The sequence below is a fragment of the Corythoichthys intestinalis genome, chromosome 1 (genome assembly GCF_030265065.1).
Source record: "Corythoichthys intestinalis isolate RoL2023-P3 chromosome 1, ASM3026506v1, whole genome shotgun sequence".
In the NCBI taxonomy this organism is placed as follows: domain Eukaryota; kingdom Metazoa; phylum Chordata; class Actinopteri; order Syngnathiformes; family Syngnathidae; genus Corythoichthys; species Corythoichthys intestinalis.
Genome location: NC_080395.1, coordinates 11968328 through 11988497, shown reverse-complemented (window position 1 = coordinate 11988497; position 20170 = coordinate 11968328). Strand labels below are relative to the sequence as shown.

General features: G+C 39.2%; 1 protein-coding gene and 1 long non-coding RNA gene across 4 annotated transcripts in view; one reads left to right on the top strand and one right to left on the bottom strand.

Moving 5' to 3' along the window:
* Positions 1-1769: 1769 nt before the first annotated feature.
* LOC130918985 (uncharacterized) lies at positions 1770-3833 on the bottom strand. Its single transcript, XR_009063866.1, has 6 exons — positions 3616-3833; positions 2931-3058; positions 2670-2807; positions 2505-2568; positions 1993-2226; positions 1770-1876 (listed from the first exon to the last, which is right to left on the bottom strand). It is a non-coding gene; the product is annotated as an uncharacterized LOC130918985 (long non-coding RNA).
* A 2134-nt stretch (positions 3834-5967) lies between these two features.
* The window catches only part of LOC130918681 (gastrula zinc finger protein XlCGF57.1-like), a 48141-nt gene continuing 33938 nt past the window's right edge, over positions 5968-20170 (top strand). For all 3 annotated transcript variants that reach the window (XM_057840624.1, XM_057840614.1, XM_057840600.1), the window contains exons 1-2: positions 5968-6061; positions 6326-6442. In XM_057840624.1, the coding sequence (XP_057696607.1) occupies positions 6437-6442 (6 nt within the window). In that variant the 5' untranslated portion in view covers positions 5968-6061; positions 6326-6436. The remainder of the gene's footprint in view (positions 6062-6325; positions 6443-20170) is intronic.

Here is a 20170-nt window from a genome sequence, read left to right as displayed (position 1 = left end):
TTATTACACATTTTCTTTACAAATTTGGAAAAAAAGGTTTAAGACCTTATTTTTCACATTTTGTGATTCTCTGACAATTGCTTCATATTGCAGGCATTAAGGGGTTAAGACCTGCCACATGAATTTTACTACCTTTTTAAACACTTTTTTTTATCGTGACAAACCTAATAGGTGATCAATGATGGCAGGAGAGGATAAAGCGCAGCAGCAAATCCTCAGATCTGTTCTTTGGATGCCTTTGAAAGTAAATAGTGACATTGAGAGCAATCAGGAGTTCAATTATGTGAGGTGAGGAGACCAAGTAAGTTTCAGACTTTTTTTTTTTTTTAATTTAAAGAGACATCTCAGACTCCCAGCCTGTAGGAGGGCACAGGCTATATCTCCTCGAGCCTTCAGAACTTCGGGAAGGTGGGTCTGGTTGTGCCTGAGATCTCCATTGGCCATATACTCTTCCGCAAACTGAAATTGCATTTTAGGCATTCTGTTACATATCAGTGCGAAACAACAACAGCAGCAAAGTTTTATTGCAGAGACTCTGAAATCTTAAAATCATTACCTTTAATGTGAAAACCCCACAGCTACTGTTATTCTGCTGCTTATGGGCCACAGTTTTGGTAGTCCAAGTTTCTATTTGGAACTCACGGCCCGCCAACCTCAAGAAGTTCCTAATAATTGTTTTATAAGCAAAACAATGAACATGAACATTGAACTTTTAACTTCCATATTAACATAATACTAGGAATTTAAACTTTCTGAAGCGGTTACCTCCAATTCCGCAAGATTTTGCTCATATTTGTCCTCGTTACTCAAGGGATCGATGATCACCAGTGTTCTCTCAGAAATGTGGACAATCTATAAAAGGTTAGTTCCTTTGTGTAATTCTGCACAATGACAGATTTATGTAGTTAACTTACTAATGAAATTTAACTTATGTATGGCATCAGCTAAATTAATAGCTATATATAATACATTCCAGAATCGGTAGGTCTTAAGAAAATATAAGAAACCCACTAACCACTAAAATCCAATGAGCGAAGAGCAGGACAGGACAAATCCACTTTTTTTCAACAGGGAATTTCCTCTGGAGAACATACAATACCAAATTATTGTTATTTTGGGTTACTGGCGTTAAAGTAATATAGCTAAATATTGGCATGAAATAGATTACCTTTCTAACAGGCTGAAATTTTTCCAAAAGCAGACTCCCAGCTACCACAGCAGAGAGTTGGTGAATGGGCTCCTGTTAAAAAAAAGGGGTAACAACATTACAACTATACTCCGGCAAAAAATAAATGCATTGAGAAAAACTATATCCAGCACTTGCCTGCTGCCTTTCAATGAGGATATGCATGTATGCATCAATTACTTGCATAGCAAAATAAATTTTTTAAAAATGGGCAAAAGGCAAGAATCTTTGTTATTTGCTAAATACCTTTGCTCCCACTGACTTCATCAGACAGCCAGCCGTTGCCTTTTAGCGGATGAAAAGACGTGTCATATAATTTATACGGTCCAACGACAGCCTCCACCTTGCCTTGGTCCTCTGCAGCCCACAGTAATTTAACTGAAAACACAACATTGTTAAATAAAAAAAAATAATTATTTACGGCACTTGACCAGATGACCATCCGGTCAAAATTATCTACTGAATAGGCCAAACCACCAAACAAATCCTGTCGGTCGTTCACCAATGTTGTAAGAGCTGTACGAAGTAGAAGGGTACAATTAGATATACATTTTAGAACACACACACAAAAAAAAAAACTTGCCGTTTTATGTTGCTATTTGTCCTCTCATCCAGCCCATTCGTCTGAGGATGATATGCAGCTGTAACACTCCTTTCAATGCACAGGAGGGCACAAAGGTTATCGTTGAGCTGAAAAATTGATACATTGTAAATAAATCCAATAAAAATAAATAAATAAATAAAAAAAAGGGGAAAACAACAATGCCAAAATCCCACTGTGAAAATAATTTAATGCATTCAGATACCTAATTGACAAATTCTCTTCCTTGGTCGGACAGAATTCTTTGGGGGCATCTGTGTCTATAAACAATTGAGCAGATCCGTTATGCCACTTCTGATGCTGTTTTGGTTTTTAAAGGAAAGGCCTCAACCCACTTGGAAAAATAATTGGTGGCAGTAAGAATGTACTGAAAGCCATCCTTGGTTTTTAGGAGAGGCCCAGTCAGGTCTATCCCAACCAACTCCCAAACAGCAGACACCTGTGAAAGGCAAATCCAATATTGAACATATCTCTTACAGCTATTCCTACACAATCTGAAGAGCACCATGTTTTATCTTTGAAGTTTTTAACTTAATCTGGGTAGATGGCTCCCACCTTGATATGAAGGGAACACATAAAAACCTAATTTTCACGCATGTCCAAATATTAAATACATGCGTGACATTAGACAAAGCTGTTTCCAATTTTTCACGCATGTAATAAAAACCAGAAATACATTTCTTTATTTGATTACACACGGTCACTATAAAAATATACCTTAATGCTTTGTAATGGCTGTGTCACACACAGCCAAAGAGTTACATCCGTCGCATTCAGAGACCTTAAAACAAATCGTCATGAGAAACGGGTCAGGTTAATAAGATCTGAAATAGCTGACCAAAATTAGTTAGTGACAAAATGCAGAAATAAACCATCACATACCCATCAGTCAATGTCCACTGTCATGCCATCCCAATAATTTCTAGAGTACATTGAGGATCTGATTTTAACAGTGCCTGTGTGTGCACCAATTGAAGCCGAGTGTACTTCATTAAACAGTGATCGTGCTTCTGTTCGGGACTGGATCACATATAAACACAAATACACACAAATAACAATTATATAGCTGTATACACACACATATACATATATATATAAATAATTATAAATAACAGCAACATCACAAATACTTTGCCTACTCACCCTTCAGTTTGAGCTTCTGCATATATCTTCTTAAAGCACATTTCTGAGATTCACTATAAATTTGGGAATTCACCCCTTGACCTAAAATTGAAAATCTCCTGGAACCTCTTCTCCATGTTGTACACCAACTGTAAAGCACATGCACAGAAAGACAACTTTGAAAAATGACTTCCAAATACGTTATACATACACTCCCGAAAACAATGATTAGCAGTTAAGCTTTTTTGAATTTTTTTTATATATATAGGACTTAGCTTTCTCAAAATATAATGGCATAATTGGGTCACTAGCCATTTGTAGATATGGTTACCGAATCGCCATTAAAACCTTGGTGACCCACATGTTTACTGCTTATCATTCGACGTTAACTTCATTACGCTTTTGTCTTGCAATATCATCAATATTCCAATTCAGTCTTTCGTGTATATGTATTTGCTTACAGAGGTTAGCGGACAAAAGGCACTATACAATGAATATACTTTAGAAATATTACTCGCTTCCAACGACAACAATAGAAGCAAGGAAGCACGTGTTTACTCCTTATCATGAGACGTTAACTTCATTACGCTTTTGTCTTGCAATATCAACAATATTCCAATTTAGTATTTTGTGTATATGTAATTGCTTACAGAGGTTAGTGGTCAAAAGGCACTATAAAAAGAAAATACTTTAGAAATTTACTCACCTGCACGACAACAACGGCAGGAACTGCGTGGTAGTCAAAAAGGAATCTCCACTCGACAAAAGTTTGACACGTGAGCACCCCTGGAGGGGCGTGGTTGCAATGCGCATGCTCAGTAGCGCATTGGCTATCAATGCGACAGGGCTCCCCACAGCCCAGCCCTTGTGATTGGCTGTTTAAGAAGAAGACGTCTGATTGGCTGAAGACGGGCTCCAGTTAAAAAAATGCATGTGTTCTTCTCAGTTGCGCATGACGGGTATCAAAACGATCAACACACTCGTAAGTGGGAATTTGAAATTGGAAGCTCGTTACAAATGCGCGTAAAACAATTCACACACACATTTGATGAATGTGTTTGTGTTTCGCGTGCTATGTGTTTACGAATCCCACAATGTGTGTGTGTTTCGCGTGCTATGTGTTTACGAATCCCACAATGTGTGTGTGTTTCGCGTGCTATGTGTTTACGAATCCCACAATATGTGTGTGTTTCCTGTTAAATGAGTGTGTGTACTTATGAGACTAATCTGACCCCATAACAAAGTCGCTAAATTGGCAACACTGGATACTGGCGGTATCATGTAGGAGGCAGTCATTTCTTATATTAAAACCTTTCCTAGACTATCAGATTTAACATCCAACACCCTATTAAAAAGCTCATTGACATTTACATTATATTGTATTGCAGTAGACATTGTAAGGGCTACTGTATTTTCAGTGAACAAATTTGGAAGTCTAAGTAGAATTCCAATATCGATTATGCAATGGACTGAATGAGGGGGACGGAGACCTGAACACTCTATATACAGCCCCCTGCTTCACTACTCTTCACAACCTGGACCTTTCAGCTTGACAACTTGCTTTGTATTCAACCCGTGCAAAATAACTTGTTCAGCAGCTCCTGGCCCTGGTGCCCACCCCCCCCATAATCCGGCCCTGGACTCATAACTGTCGCTGAATTGTATTTTTTTTTGTTAGTCACATTTTCTCCGATATATTAGATGATTACTAATCGATCCAAACAAAGAAAAATTGGAGAAAAAACATTTAAAAGGGTAACTTTATGGAAAAAGAAAATCTCTCCCACTCCATGATGTCTGCGATTTCTGCATCGCGACCCTTGTTATATACCCTACCCACCGACGTCACAAAACCACGTGCTCGCTGTATGGTTCCGCCCACTTGTCCGTCATTTTGTCTCTGTATTAGCATTGGTTTCAATTGATCGAGGAATTTAAAATGCATTTCATGGAAGACCCGGTGCTTTCTGATGCCGTAAACTCACTGGATGTGTTGCATAAAAGGCATTATGTGGAAAAGCTTCATTCTATACAGTCGCCAGATCCATATTTGATGCCTAAATCGATGATTTTTGACCGGCTGCCTTCGCCGTCTCTGCCTGACCCTGATATTTACAACTATCTTGTCCACACAAAATCAGCCATTTCTCACGAAAGTTTGAAAAACTTTAAGAGCTTGGAGGCTTATAAATGCTACGTTGCTGGTTGGGTGAAACAGGTCCTCGTACACGAAAATTCGGCAGGAATCTTGTGCTCGGAAGGTGAGTTACGAAATTTTCAATTCAAAATCTTTTGTTCTTGCTAACATCCACTGTCAAGTCTAATGTATTTCATGTCATTTGTCAATGGAGCTAGGGCTTTTAATGTTTATATGGATTAGCGATAGCACTCTCACTACATACATACTTGTATGTTGTCGGCGATTAGCCTAGCAATGATCTTAATTGTGGTTGTCAGCCCAAAACCCTCTAAATATATATTAAATGCATCTTACCAGATATAAAATGACTACTACATAATCTGTGGTAATCGTTTGGAGCCCAGTTTTGTCGTCGAATTGCAGCAGCCCATTTCGCTCTCTCCGTGTCTCTCGGAATCCGGTAGAACTTCAAGTCTCTCCGTCTATCTTCTCTGTTATTGCAACCGACCGCCACACACGCCTTCACCATTTTGATTATTAATGTTTACGAGCAGACAAACACGCTGTAAATAGGAGGAATGTACGTAGCCGTAACAGATCAACACGATGTGTTGACGGACAAGTGGGCGGCACCAGTCAGGAGAGCGGAGTTGTGACGTCACGTGGGTAGGGTCTATATTACCATGTTTCACCCATTGGTACAATACATTGGATAAAATCAGTGAATACATTTACGAAATATTTAAATTCTGAGCCTTCAAATTGAGGTATTGATAGTGATGACTAGAATTCGGATATGTTGATCATATTTATTGCATATTTTTTGACTCCAGTGGTCAGGTGAAGTGATGGAATTTCCAAACGCTTGATCTTCTTACGCTGAAGTTTCAGCACTTGAACGTTTCTACTTCCGGTTCACTTGACGCAACCTCTATGTACCCATCCGGGGCTTGCTGTTCTTTCGTGTTCCATTCTCCATACCAAACGACCTCCTTCAAAGTAATTTAATTGGGTAAGTACCGAAGAGAGAATGTACTGGACTAAAAAGTCTCATTTTAAAGCATAATGGAAGTAGTTCGGCTTGATGTTGAAGCTTCACAGGCTCACTTAACTTAGTTTAGTTTAGCTTAGCTCGCTAGCTAAGACACGTGAACGTATTCCGACTGCTTTGACTTCCCTTCCGATTTGTAAAGTTTTGTTTTCAGAAAAAGTCGATCGGTTGACATGAGCGTTATTATATTTAATTGTTTGAGACGCTTCTCAACTTTTCTTTAAGATGCGACAAATTACTACTGATTGGTGGCCAACGCAATCCCTAACATCAAGTCAAAGAGTGGAAATGAGGAGAGGAAATCCAGGTCACGTCGAATAACTGAAGCAAAAGGAAATGAAGGTAAGGTCATGACATTAGTTGTACTTTTCACGCAATATCAGACTTTGTTACTGTAGGGTAGTACTTCTCAAATAGTGGGGCGGGGGGGGGGGGGGGGGGGGGGCAGAGCAATGCAGGGGTTAGTCCATGTGACCTCGGGGAACATACTTTTTGCCGTACTTGAATTAAGTGTATTTGCACATCCACTCAGTGGATGGTAGTGACACTCTCACTTTCAGAGTGTGCGCAGTATTTTTTAACCAAACAAGAGCACACAGCAAAGAGATATGAAGTGCCCATTGATAAGCTTCTTGATTGTTTTTTTATCGAAAATGTGCCGGATATTATAATATTGCCTACAATCGTCCCGCTTTGTCAGTGTTAGATCAGTAAACCAGCGAGCACTGTTTAGCATGCTCAGTGCAAAATAACCTCACACTATTGCAAAGGAGCTGGGACAGCCTACAGCAAAAATATAAACTGTCCCTCTGTCCAATGACAGTGTCGTTCTTTTTCCTCCAATCATTTTTGTTCTTTCAGTCAAATTGCTTAATGTCCTCGTGAGTTAACGTTGCTAATTAATTTGAATTTAATGTTATTTTTTTGTTTTATTCAATTTTATTTGTCAGTACCAAATGGTCTAGAAATGTACCTTGAGTGTATTTTTACAGTTTGGATGTGACTTTTTAATTCAGGCAAACTTGATGCGCTTTAGGTCTTTTCTGTTACAAACAAAACAATGTTAATAAAGTTGGACTTTATTGTGAGTTATTTTTTGTTACTTCAATAGAAAAAAGGACACATTATTATGCAGCGTTATACTTTATAATAATTATAATGATTTTATAAACATGATACTGTTTACAGTGTCGGCATAGGGTTGTGGGGGGGCGAAACATTTACGTCTTCCTGAGGAAGGGCGTCACAGAAAATAATTGAGAAGCACTGCGTTAGCATAGCATATCATTTGCTTTTTTTGTGTGGGTTTGTGGAGTCGGGTATAATTCACTGAATATAATGTTAGGCCTGTCGCGATAACAAATTTCAGTGGGCGATAAATTATCTCATAAATTATTGCGATATTATTGCCCCCCCCCCCCCCAAAAAAAAATTTTTTTTGGAGCATTTATTTATTTATTGTCATCATCATCTGTATCATTGACAGTTGCAAGATGTGATATGAGCAACCTGAAAAAAACGAAGAAAAGACAAGGGCTGACGAGAGAAGAATATGCTTATCAACTCCCGTCCCCTTTTTACCGATTTACAATAACACAGGGAGAATACAGTATATAATAATAGATCAAGTACACCCATTTAAACGTGATTAATGTTTACTTTTAAATTAAAAAATACCTTTTTAGAAATCACAACTAAAAACAATAGACCATGCCTCTTTCAAGTAAAAGACAACAATATTAATACAGCACAGAAACACATAATAAATGTATTTTTTCAAGAAAAAATGCACTTAATAACTGAAGCATTTAGGCATATAGGTATAAAGTTGCAATAACAGTAATTCCACTTCAACAACAACAGAGAAAAATAGACTAATTAAGTAGCAGTAACAAAAATTTGGCTCCCAAAAGTATGAAATATCATTTAATAGAGGTAAAACGGTCTCATTTCTTCAGCAATGTAGCGGACTTCACTTTCCGTGTGGGAACGCTATTTTGCGCGGTGTCGTCTGTATTTCTCACATCAAGCGAATACCTCTAATTGTCAATTAACGTGACGAGGAGGCTCTGCTTGTTGCGATGCAGTTTTTTTTCTAAGGGAAAACTGGAGAGGATGATAGTGTTTCAAATGAGCATGTAGATTTATTCTGTTGGCCATCTTTGTTGAAACAACATTTTAGAAACATTTTGCAGACTGGTTCGTCCTCTTCCTCATTCCGCTCGCTCATTGCTGTGCGCCGACAGTGCACTCGGCCCTGCCTCCATCCATTAAATGACGGTCACTCAAACTCAAATGTATAAAACGAACATACCCATAAGTCAATAAAGCAGAGTGGCACAAGGAAGCTGAACTTTAAACAGCGCTGTCAAGCACGTCTGCCACACATCTGCCGCAAGCGCGTGCGTCACGTGCGTGTGCGCGCGCGTGACACACGTGACAAACGCGTGCACGCGAGGCGATAAATCGCAGCAGGAAAATTACCGTCTTCATTTTTACAGTGCCTTGCAAAAGTATTCGGCCCCTTTGAATCTTGCAACTTTTCGCCACATTTCAGGCTTCAAACATAAAAATATGAAATTTAATTTTTTTGTCAAGAGTCAACAATAAAGGGGCCAAATCGGGAAGTGGAACAACATTTATTGGATAATTTAAACTTTTTTAACAAATAAAAAACTGAAAAGTGGGGAGTGCCATATTATTCGGCCCCTTTACTTTCAGTGCAGCAAACTCACTCCAGAAGTTCAGTGAGGATCTCTGAATGATCCAATGTTGTCCTAAATGACCGATGATGATAAATAGAATCCACCTATGTGTAATCAAGTGTTGGGTCTAATCTTACTACTGTACTAAGAAAATAATAAAAGACCTGATGGAGGACGGAGAGAGGATCAGAACGGAGACAGGGATAAGGTTTTACTCTGTCAGGAGAAAAAGGTTGATGCGAGCTCGTGGCTCTCAACAAGCTTATCTGACTTTCATCCTGAGGAGTGCAACTTTTATTGAGGGCTTGTTGATGAGCAAAGTACAGTTACAACACTTGTTGTCCAACGTGGCAGGTTCGGTCGGGCAAATTCCTTATTCTAGTCAGTGATTGAACAGTCACACTTCCTGATTGGATTACCTGAGCAGGCAAGATATCTTTGTTTTGACACACATTTGCAATCAAAGTACTGTAGCTTGATGACAAAGTACTGAGACATTTGTGATGAATCAACATATGTGTGTGTGTTTCTATTCATCAGCAGGATGTGAACAATCACTGGTAAGCACATGATCATGGGCTAAAACTGTATTCTTCATATTAGCTTGGCAGTGCACGTATAATAGCTGTAGTAGAGCAATATATTTGGCGCCCAAAAACAAGCTTTACAGTTATAGCTATTAGTTTTAAACACACATTATTAACCTTAGCATGCAAAACATTAAAGCACATCTTACATCAAGTCTCCGTATAAATGCACCTGCTCTGTGATAGTCTCAGGGTTCTGTTTAAAGTGCAGAGAGCATTCTGAAAACCAAGGAACACACCAGGCAGGTCCGAGATACTGTTGTGGAGAAGTTTAAAGCCGGATTTGGATACAAAAAGATTTCCCAAGCTTTAAACATCTCAAGGAGCACTGTGCAAGCCATCATATTGAAATGGAAGGAGCATCAGACCACTGCAAATCTACCAAGACCCAGCCGTCCTTCCAAACTTTCTTCTCAAACAAGGAGAAAACTGATCAGAGATGCAGCCAAGAGGCCCATGATCACTCTAGATGAACTGCAGAGATCTACAGCTGAGGTGGGAGAGTCTGTCCATAGGACAACAATCAGTCGTACACTGCACAAATCTGGCCTTTATGGAAGAGTGGCAAGAAGAAAGCCATTCCTCAAAGATATCCATAAAAAGTCTCGTTTAAAGTTTGCCACAAGCCACCTGGAAGACACACCAAACATGTGGAAGAAGGTGCTCTGGTCAAATGAAACCAAAATTGAACTTTTTGGCCACAATGCAAAACGATATGTTTGGCGTAAAAGCAACACAGCTCATCACCCTGAACACACCATCCCCACTGTCAAACATGGTGGCGGCAGCCTCATGGTTTGGGCCTGCTTTTCTTCAGCAGGGACAGGGAAGATGGTTAAAATTGACAGGAAGATGGATGCAGCCAAATACAGGAACATTCTGGAAGAAAACCTGTTGGTATCTGCACAAGACCTGAGACTGGGACGGAGATTTATCTTCCAACAGGACAATGATCCAAAACATAAAGCCAAATCTACAATGGAATGGTTCAAAAATAAACGTATCCAGGTGTTAGAATGGCCAAGTCAAAGTCCAGACCTGAATCCAATCGAGAAGCTGTGGAAAGAGCTGAAGACTGCTGTTCACAAACACTCTCCATCCAACCTCACTGAGCTCGAGCTGTTTTGCAAGGAAGAATGGGCAAGAATGTCAGTCTCTCGATGTGCAAAACTGATAGAAATATACCCCAAGCGACTTGCAGCTGTAATTGGAGCAAAAGGTGGCGCTACAAAGTATTAATGCAAGGGGGCCGAATAATATTGCACGCCCTACTTTTCAGTTTTTTATTTGTTAAAAAAGTTTAAATTATCCAATAAATTTTTTTCCACTTCACGATTGTGTCCCACTTTTTGTTGATTCTTGACAAAAAATTAAAATTTTATATCTTTATGTTTGAAGCCTGAAATGTGGCGAAAGGTTGCAAGGTTCAAGGGGGCCGAATACTTTTGCAAGGCACTGTATATACCGCGCGATAAATGGAATTATTGCATATTGCGACAGGCTTACATAATGTACTGTTTTCTTGCCGAGTGTGTATTTTCACCAAGTTGACGTCCCTGTAGACGCAAAAATATGTGCTCGTCTCTCAATGTTCGTTCAAAATAGTTGGAAACCTTTATTTATTTTTGGAAATACTAGACGAAATTCAGAATGGCCACTTTTCATCGTAAATTTCTCGAGCCTCCAGGGTCGTCGAACATTTTGGAAGACATTTGTGCATTTGTGAGAGGGCGCAATATGATGATTTCAGCCATATTTAAACAAAAAAAAGAATCCCAAGAAAAACTCATTGGGATAATATTTAAAAGGTGTTGTAAAAATTGGTCTTGAAAGTTCTTTTAAAAGAGCTTGAATTTGGCCATTAAAAACGTATACGAACCCTGCTACCAATATGCAGGGGTGAGTAGAGTAGCCAAAAATTATACTCAAGTAATTGCAAAGTTACTTCCAGATAATATTACTCAAGTTTCAAGTAAAACTAGGCCTGCAAGCAGGACTGAACGGGCCCTCGCGATCTAGCGCAACTCGGACGTCACGCAACTCGGACTGTGTGCAGGTCAGGGCGGTGGCAGATCCTCCTCTCTAATCATCTCATTAGAACCTAACATGCTCGAAAGTCGCCTATTTACATTCCCACACCCAAGAGATAAAAACCCCTATTGGAGAAAGTACTACAAAAAAGGAGCCACTACTGAGCTGTGCAGCCAAGCCCTTATTCAAAACTAAAATTAATCTTCTAACTGGGCCAATTCGACCAAGTGTGCCAACTATTGTGGCTCTATAAGCTGCCTGAGTCTCTGAAAAAAAATATTTCCTTTAAATGGCGAACAAAGGGTCGTCACGGCAACAGACAGAGACACGTGGACATGGGCCGTAAATAAGTATTTTAATAGGTCTTGAAACTACAATGACCAACCTGAAAAGAACTGGACATGTATTGGAAAAACGAGTGACTTTCTATTGCCACTAGTTGGCGCTGTAGGGTTGATGCAAATGACCCCTACAAGGCCCTTCAGGGTATGACTCTCAACAAGCACGGGAAGTTTGGCGCAGATATGTTGTATATCTGCCGAGTTATGACTGTTCAAAGTTTTTGGAGAGAAAAATTGTTGACAGTCATTTTCACTTTCCTGTTTGGACCCCTCCGCTTCAACGAAACTTCAATATTTTTCATCAGGCACCTGAACACAGGTCTTAAGGCTTCCCTTTTGCAGGTTTGAGGTAGATTGATTTTTTCCCTTTAGAGGAGGAGTGTGTCCCGTAAAAAAGGGCATTTCCTGTTCCCACTAGGAGGCGCCAGGCACAAATGGTAAATTTTCAATCCAGTCCTGCTCAGGCTAGTATACCTCACACACATGCCAGATTTAAAATAGATTGAACGTTGTATGAGGGAGTTATCAGTCATTTTCCGAATTCGGTGTTTTGGCGAAAAAATGGCCGACTTTGGCACCCCGCCCAGGTCAGGCCCGTGAATGAAAACACACCATTTTTATAACTTAAGATTTCATATGCCTCATGAACAGGCTCGCCAATTTTGAGAATGATCAAACTAATTCCCTAGGTGCCAAGGTGTAAAATGTGCACACTGTAAATCGATAAAAATTTCACATTCAATCCAAAATACCCGATTTCCTGTAGGATTTGGAATGTGTGTGCAAGAGACTTTTTGGAGCAGTTTTGCACAAAGTTTTGACTCTCCAAATTTCATCACTCTATGTTAGAAAAACCTAAATGGAGAGGCCTTTTTGAAAATTTCAAGGGGGCGCCACTGAGCCATTTTCTTAAATTGTTTCGTAACGTTGCAAGATTATCGAACGTTATCCAAAGCCGCATGTATGTGCAAATTTTGGTGAGTTTTTATGCATATTCAAGCCTCCAAATGTAAACTCTTACTGTGAACCCATGAAAATTTCACATTCGATCCAAAATACCCAATTTCCTGTTGGATTTGGAATATGGGTGCAAGAGACTTTTTGGAGCAGTTTTGCATAAGGTATCTACTCCCCAAATTTCCTTGCTCTATGTTGAAAAAACCCAATAGGAAAGGCCTTTTTTAAAACTTCTTTCTTTCGCCACTAGTTGGCACTGTAGAGTTGATGCAAATGACCCCTACAAGAACCTTCAGGGTATGACTCTCAACAAACACGGAAAGTTTGGCGCAGATATGTTGCATATCTGCCGAGTTATGACTGTTCAAAATTTTTGGCGAGACAAATTGTTGACGGTCATTTTCACTTCCAGTTTGGACCTCTCCGCTTCAACGAAACCTCAATATTTTTTATCAGGGACCTGAACACATGTCTTGAGGCTCCCCTGAAACAGGTTTGAGGTCAATAGATTTTTTTCCCTTGGAGGAGGAGCCTGTCTCGTAAAGAAGGCCATTTCCTGTTCCCACTAGGGGGCGCCAGGCCTAATGGGTAATATTTCAATGCAGTCGTGTTCAGGCTGGGATATCTCATATACATGCTAGAAATGAAAAAGATTGAACGTTGTATCACGGAGTTTTTAATCATTTTCTGAATTTGGTATTTTGCCCAAAAATGGCCGACTTTGGGACCACGCCCAGGCCCGACCCTTGAGTGAAAACACACCATTTTGAAAACTTAAGATCTCATATGTCTCCTGAATACTCTGACCAATTTTGAAGACGATCCAACTATTTTCTTCAGCGACAAGGTCTCAAATGTAAATCGATAAAATTTCACATTTGATCCAAAATTTCCGACTTCCTGTTGGATTTGGAATATGGGTGCAAGAGACTTTTTGGAGCAGTTTTGCACAATGTATCGACTCGCCAAATTTCATCGTTCTACGTTGAAAAAACCTAATAGGAAAGGCCTTTTTGAAAATTTCAAGGGGGCGCCACTGAGCGATTTTGTTAAATTTTTTTGTAGATTATCAAAATTTACGCAAAGTTGCATGTATGTGCAAATTTTGGTGAGTTTTCGTGCATGTTCAGGCCTCCAAATGTAAACCCCAACTGTGAACCGATAAAAATTTCACATTTGATCCAAAATATCCGATTTCCTGTTGGATTTGGAATATGGGTGCAAGAGGCTTTTTTGAACAGTTAGGCATAAGGTATCTACTCCCCAAATTTCATTGCTCTACGTTGAAAACCTGAGAGGAGAGGCCTTTTTGAAAATTTTAAGGGTAAAGGGGGCGCCACTGAGCCATTTTTTGACATTTTTTCAAAACGACACAAGATTATCGAAATTTACGCGAAGCGGCACGTATGTGCAAATTTTGGTGACTTTTCGTGCATGTTCAGGCCTCCAAATTGGCCATTTTCATTTGCCCTGAAAAAAGAATAATAATAATAATAATAACTAGGCCTGCAAGCAGGACTGAACGGGCCCTCGCAATCTAGCGCAACTCGGACGTCACGCAACTCGGACTGTGTGCAGGTCAGGGTGGTGGCAGATCCTCCTCTTTAATCATCTCATTAGAACCTAACATGCTCGAAAGTCGCCTATTTACATTCCCACACCCAAGAGATAAAAACCCCTATTGGAGAGAGTACTACAAAAAAGGAGCCACTACTGAGCTGTGCAGCCAAGCCCTTATTCAAAACCAAAATTAATCTTCTAACTCGGCCAATTCGACCAAGTGTGCCAACTATTGTGGCTCTATAAGCTCCCTGAGTCTCTGAAAAAAAATATTTCCTTTAAATGGCGAACAAAGGGTCGTCACGGCAACAGACAGAGACACGTGGACATGGGCCGTAAATAAGTATTTTAATAGGTCTTGAAACTACAATGACCAACATGAAAAGAACTGGACATGTTTTGGAAAAACGAGTGACTTTCTATCGCCACTAGTTGGCGCTGTAGGGTTGATGCAAATGACCCCTACAAGGCCCTTCAGGGTATGACTCTCAACAAGCACGGGAAGTTTGGCGCAGATATCTTGTATATCTGCCGAGTTATGACTGTTCAAAGTTTTTGGAGAGAAAAATTGTTGACAGTCATTTTCACTTTCCTGTTTGGACCCCTCCGCTTCAACGAAACTTCAATATTTTTCATCAGGCACCTGAAGACAGGTCTTAAGGTTTCCCTTATGCAGGTTTGAGGTAGATTGATTTTTTTCCCTTTAGAGGAGGAGTGTGTCCCGTAAAAAAGGGCATTTCCTGTTCCCACTAGGAGGCGCCAGGCACAAATGGTAAATTTTCAATCCAGTCCTGCTCAGGCTGGTATACCTCACACACATGCCAGATTTAAAATAGATTGAACGTTGTATGAGGGAGTTATCAGTCATTTTCCGAATTCGGTTTTTGGCGAAAAAATGGAAGAGTTTGGCGCCCCGCCCAGGTCAGGCCCATGAATGAAAACACACCATTTTTATAACTTAAGATTTCATATGCCTCATGAACAGTCTCACTAATTTTGAGAATGATCAAACTAATTCCCTAGGTGCCAAGGTGTAAAATGTGCACACTGTAAATCGATAAAAAGTTCACATTCAATCCAAAATACCCGATTTCCTGTAGGATTTGGAATGTGTGTGCAAGAGACTTTTTGGAGCAGTTTTGCACAAAGTTTTGACTCTCCAAATTTCATCACTCTATGTTAGAAAAACCTAAATGGAGAGGCCTTTTTGAAAATTTCAAGGGGGCGCCAGTGAGCCATTTTTTTACATGTTTTCGTAACGTTGCAAGATTATTGAACGTTATGCAAAGCCGCATGTATGTCGAAATTTTTGTGAGTTTTCGTGCATGTTCAAGCCTCCAAATGTAAACTCCTACTGTGAACCGATAAAAATTTCACATTTGATCCAAAATACCCGATTTCCTGTTGGATTTGGAATACGGGTGCAAGAGACTTTTTGGAGCAGTTTTGCATAAGGTATCTACTCCCCAAATTTCCTCGCTCTATGTTGAAAAAACCCAATAGGAAAGGCCTTTTTTAAAACTTCTTTCTGTCGCCACTAGTTGGCACTGTAGAGTTGATGCAAATGACCCCTACAAGAACCTTCAGGGTATGACTCTCAACAAACACGGAAAGTTTGGCGCAGATATGTTGCATATCTGCCGAGTTATGACTGTTCAAAGTTTTTGGCGAGACAAATTGTTGACGGTCATTTTCACTTCCAGTTTGGACCTCTCCGCTTCAACGAAACCTCAATATTTTTCATCAGGCACCTGAACACATGTCTTGAGGCTCCCCTGAAACAGGTTTGAAGTCAATAGATTTTTTTCCCTTGGAGGAGGAGCCTGTCTCGTAAAGAAGGCCATTTCCTGTTCCCACTAGGGGGCGCCAGGCCTAATGAGTAATATTTCAATGCAGTCGTGTTCAGGCTGGGATATCTCATATACATGCTAGAAATGAAAAAGATTGAACGTTGTATCACGGAGTTTTTAATCATTTTCTGAATTTGGTATTTTGCCCAAAAATGGCCGACTTTGGGACCACGCCCAGGTCAGACCCTTGGATGAAAACTCACCATTTTGAAAACTTAAGATCTCATATGTCTCCTGAATAGTCTGACCAATTTTGAAGACGATCCAACTATTTTCTTCAGCGACAAGGTCTCAAATGTAAATCGATAAAATTTCGCATTTGATCCAAAATTTCCGACTTCCTGTTGGATTTGGAATATAGGTGCAAGAGACTTTTTGGAGCAGTTTTACACAATGTATCGACTCACCAAATTTCATCATTCTACGTTGAAAAAACCTAATAGGACAGGCCTTTTTGAAAATTTCAAGGGGGCGCCACTGAGCCTTTTTGTTAATTTTTTTCAAAGATTATCAAAATTTACGCAAAGTTGAACATATGTGCACATTTTGGTGAGTTTTCGTGCATGTTCAAGCCTCCAAATGTGAACTCCAACTGTGAACCGAAAAAATTTCAGATTCGATCCAAAATAACCGATTTCCTGTTGGATTTGGAATATGGGTGCAAGAGGCTTTTTTGAGCAGTTAGGCATAAGGTATCTACTCCCCAAATTTCATTGCTCTACGTTGAAAACCTGAGAGGAGAGGCCTTTTTGAAAATTTTAAGGGTCAAGGGGGCGCCACTGAGCCATTTTTTGACATTTTTTCAAAACGACGCAAGATTATCGAAATTTACGCGAATCTGCACGTATGTGCAAATTTTGGTGACTTTTCGTGCATGTTCAGGCCTCCAAATTGGCCATTTTCATTTGCCATGAAGAAAGAAGAATAATAATAATAATAATAATAATAATAATAATCCTTTGCATTACAATAGGGCCTTCGCACGCCTAGTGCTCGGGCCCTAATAATAATAATAATAATAATAATAATAATAATCCTTTGCAAAACAATAGGGCCTTCGCACGTCTAGTGCTCGGGCCCTAATTAGTCATCCAAAAATTTACTCAAGTACAAGTGAAATAGAATTCGTTGAAAAGAATACTCAAGTAATAAGTAATATTGTGAGTAACTGCGAAGAATATGAATTTGTGTTAAATATTTTTTTTTCTCAGCGTAACATCGTCTATATGAACTGTTATTATACTGTACTATAACCTTTTACGTGACCACATTACGCCAAAAGATGACACAAAAACACTCGAATTCCGACCAGAACAACACTTGAAACATGAATTCGTAATCATTTTATCTTCATTGTTCCTTATTGAGGTGGCAATGTCAACCATTAGTTTTTTTTTACCGCATTACTAGAGCTGGGAATCTTTGGGCACCTAACGATTCAATTACGATTACGATTCAGATGGTCAGATTCGATTCTAAAACGATTATAGATGCAAACCCCCTTTTTTTTTTTTTTTTTTTTTTTTTTTAAATGTTTTGTACATTAGTTCCAAAATTGTTCAAAAATACTCTCAGGCTAAACCAAACTACTATTTCAGTATCAAGTTAACATATAGTAGTAAACAAATATACAAAAATAACAGTAAATAAAAAACTCCAGTCCCCATTCTGTATCAGCAGCTTTAAACTACATTCAATTAATTTAATGTTGTGAATCAACCGTTAAAGTTGTTAAAATTGCTCCCGTTAATCCATAATTTCCCTTTTGTCAACTTTCGACATGTGAAAGTTTTAAAACTATTTTAAAGATAGATTCAAGTCAATATTTTACCGATTTAGGAGTATTTTAGATAAAAAGTTAATTAGGTTTGCTTGGAAGGTTCGCTACAACAGCCTTGCAGAGAAGTGTACTGCTTTAAGATGGCGGCCGTTTACTACGTCTACATCTAGCTTTTTGTAGATATGCTGCAAACGCTACCGCTACCGTAGTGCATCTAGTCTTATATAAATGATATCTACCGTAACATTATGTGGATGACGTACTTTTGTAGCAGCTTCAGGTATGTTGTTGTGTCTTTTTATCTCGTGGCATGAGTTGAGCTAGAGCCGTGAGTTGAGCATTGGCATTACCCGAGGGGCCGGGTAATGAGAAGCATGATGTTTAGCTACTCTCGCTCCGTTGCTCATTGACCGCGCGGCGCGCTGAGTGTGTTGTACTTCCGCTTTACTTGGCATATTTCAATAATCGGAATTTGGATGTTTGTGAATCGTTCTCGAATCTTCCACGGCCGAATCGCGAATAATCTAAGAATCGGAAATTTTGCACACCTCTACGCATTACCATGGTGACACAATATTTTGAACCACTTTTTGAATTGTTTTGATCCCGCCACCCTTCACCCACCGTCGAGTGATAAAAATTTGACTGAAATAAAATATAATTTTCATGTGGAAGAAAAAAAAAGAAATATATACCACCCGTCTAAAGAGCATGAGCGCCTCTATCGGAGAAAAAACAGTGTTGCCATTGATTGGTATAGTGGAGCATGTGGTTATTGTTGCAACGTCTCATTGGTGAAAATGAGAGCCTCTATCGGCATCTCTGGGGAAAATAAAGTCAATATGTAGAATAAAGAGGAAAAATGTCACAACTGTGTAGCCCAAAGTAGTGGAGTAAGAGTCACGTTTCTTCTTTACAAATCTACTCAAGTAAAAGTAAAAAGTAGGGCTGTCAAAATTATCGCGTTAACGCGCGGTAATTAATTTTTTTAATTAATCACGTTAAAATATTTGACGCAATTAACGCACATGTCCCGCTCAGACAGTATTCTGCCTTTTGGTAAGTTTTACAGCAAGGCTTTTTGTGCTGCAGCACAACAGCGAACTCTTGTTGTTGCTTTGCGACATGGTTTATTTTTTTTTCTTGCCAGTTCATATGGCTGCACGACGTCTCGGGCTGAAGCCTACGTTGTAATGTTGTGCTTATATGATCCTTGGACAAGATTTGTCCGTAAGTATGGTTGTTGTAAAGAATGTACATATTATGATAGTAAGCGAAATGTCCTATTTTTTGTATGAGACGCTTTTTGTTTATGTTCAGTGAACCTGTATAGCGTGCTAAGCTAACGTTGTTGCTAATGCAATGCTTGTGTACTTTTTTTTTGTAGTTTTATGACGGTCTAAAGAGGACAATGGTTTGAGGCTATTTTATTAATAAATCAGATGAAAAAGGAAGAAGTCTGATTATTAAGGCGTCGTTCACTAGCTGTCTAGCTTTGGAAAAAGTAGACGCTTCGGAGTGAGGACAGCATAGACAGATTTAAATGACAGTAAAGTGAAATGCCCACTACAGTCCTTATGTACCGTATGTTGAATGTACAGTGGGGAGAACAAGTATTTGATACACTGCCAATGGATTTTCCCATTGGCAGTGTATCAAATACTTGTTCTCCCCACTGTATATATCCATCTTGTGTCTTATCTTTCCATTCCAACAATTTATTTTACAGAATATATATAATTTACAGAAAAATATGGCATATTTTATAGATGGTTTGAATTGCGATTAATTGCGATTAATTACGATTAATTAATTTTTAAGCTGTAATTAACTCGATTAAAAATTTTAATCGTTTGACAGCCCTAGTAAAAAGCAAAAATTTACTCAAGTAAATGTAATGGAGTAAATGTAAAGCATTACTTCCCACCTCTGCCAGTATGTCAGGGTTCAATATATTGTCATGCAACACATTTTTAACTTAAAGACTGCTTCTCGGGCCAGCATAGTAAAACATGAAGTCAATGAATTCATCTATGTATACAGATAGTCCCTGGTTTACGACCGAGTTCCATTCCTGCGCTGGTGATGTAACCTGAATTTCCGCATGAGTCAGAATTAACTAAACTTGAGAACGAAAAACCGATACGACCGGATATCTGGTTTTACAGGTGAGAGATACAGCTGTATCGATAGTAAAGTTACCATTTGACAGTAATTAGTTAGGGTGTAACGGTACATGTATTTGTATTGAACCGTTTC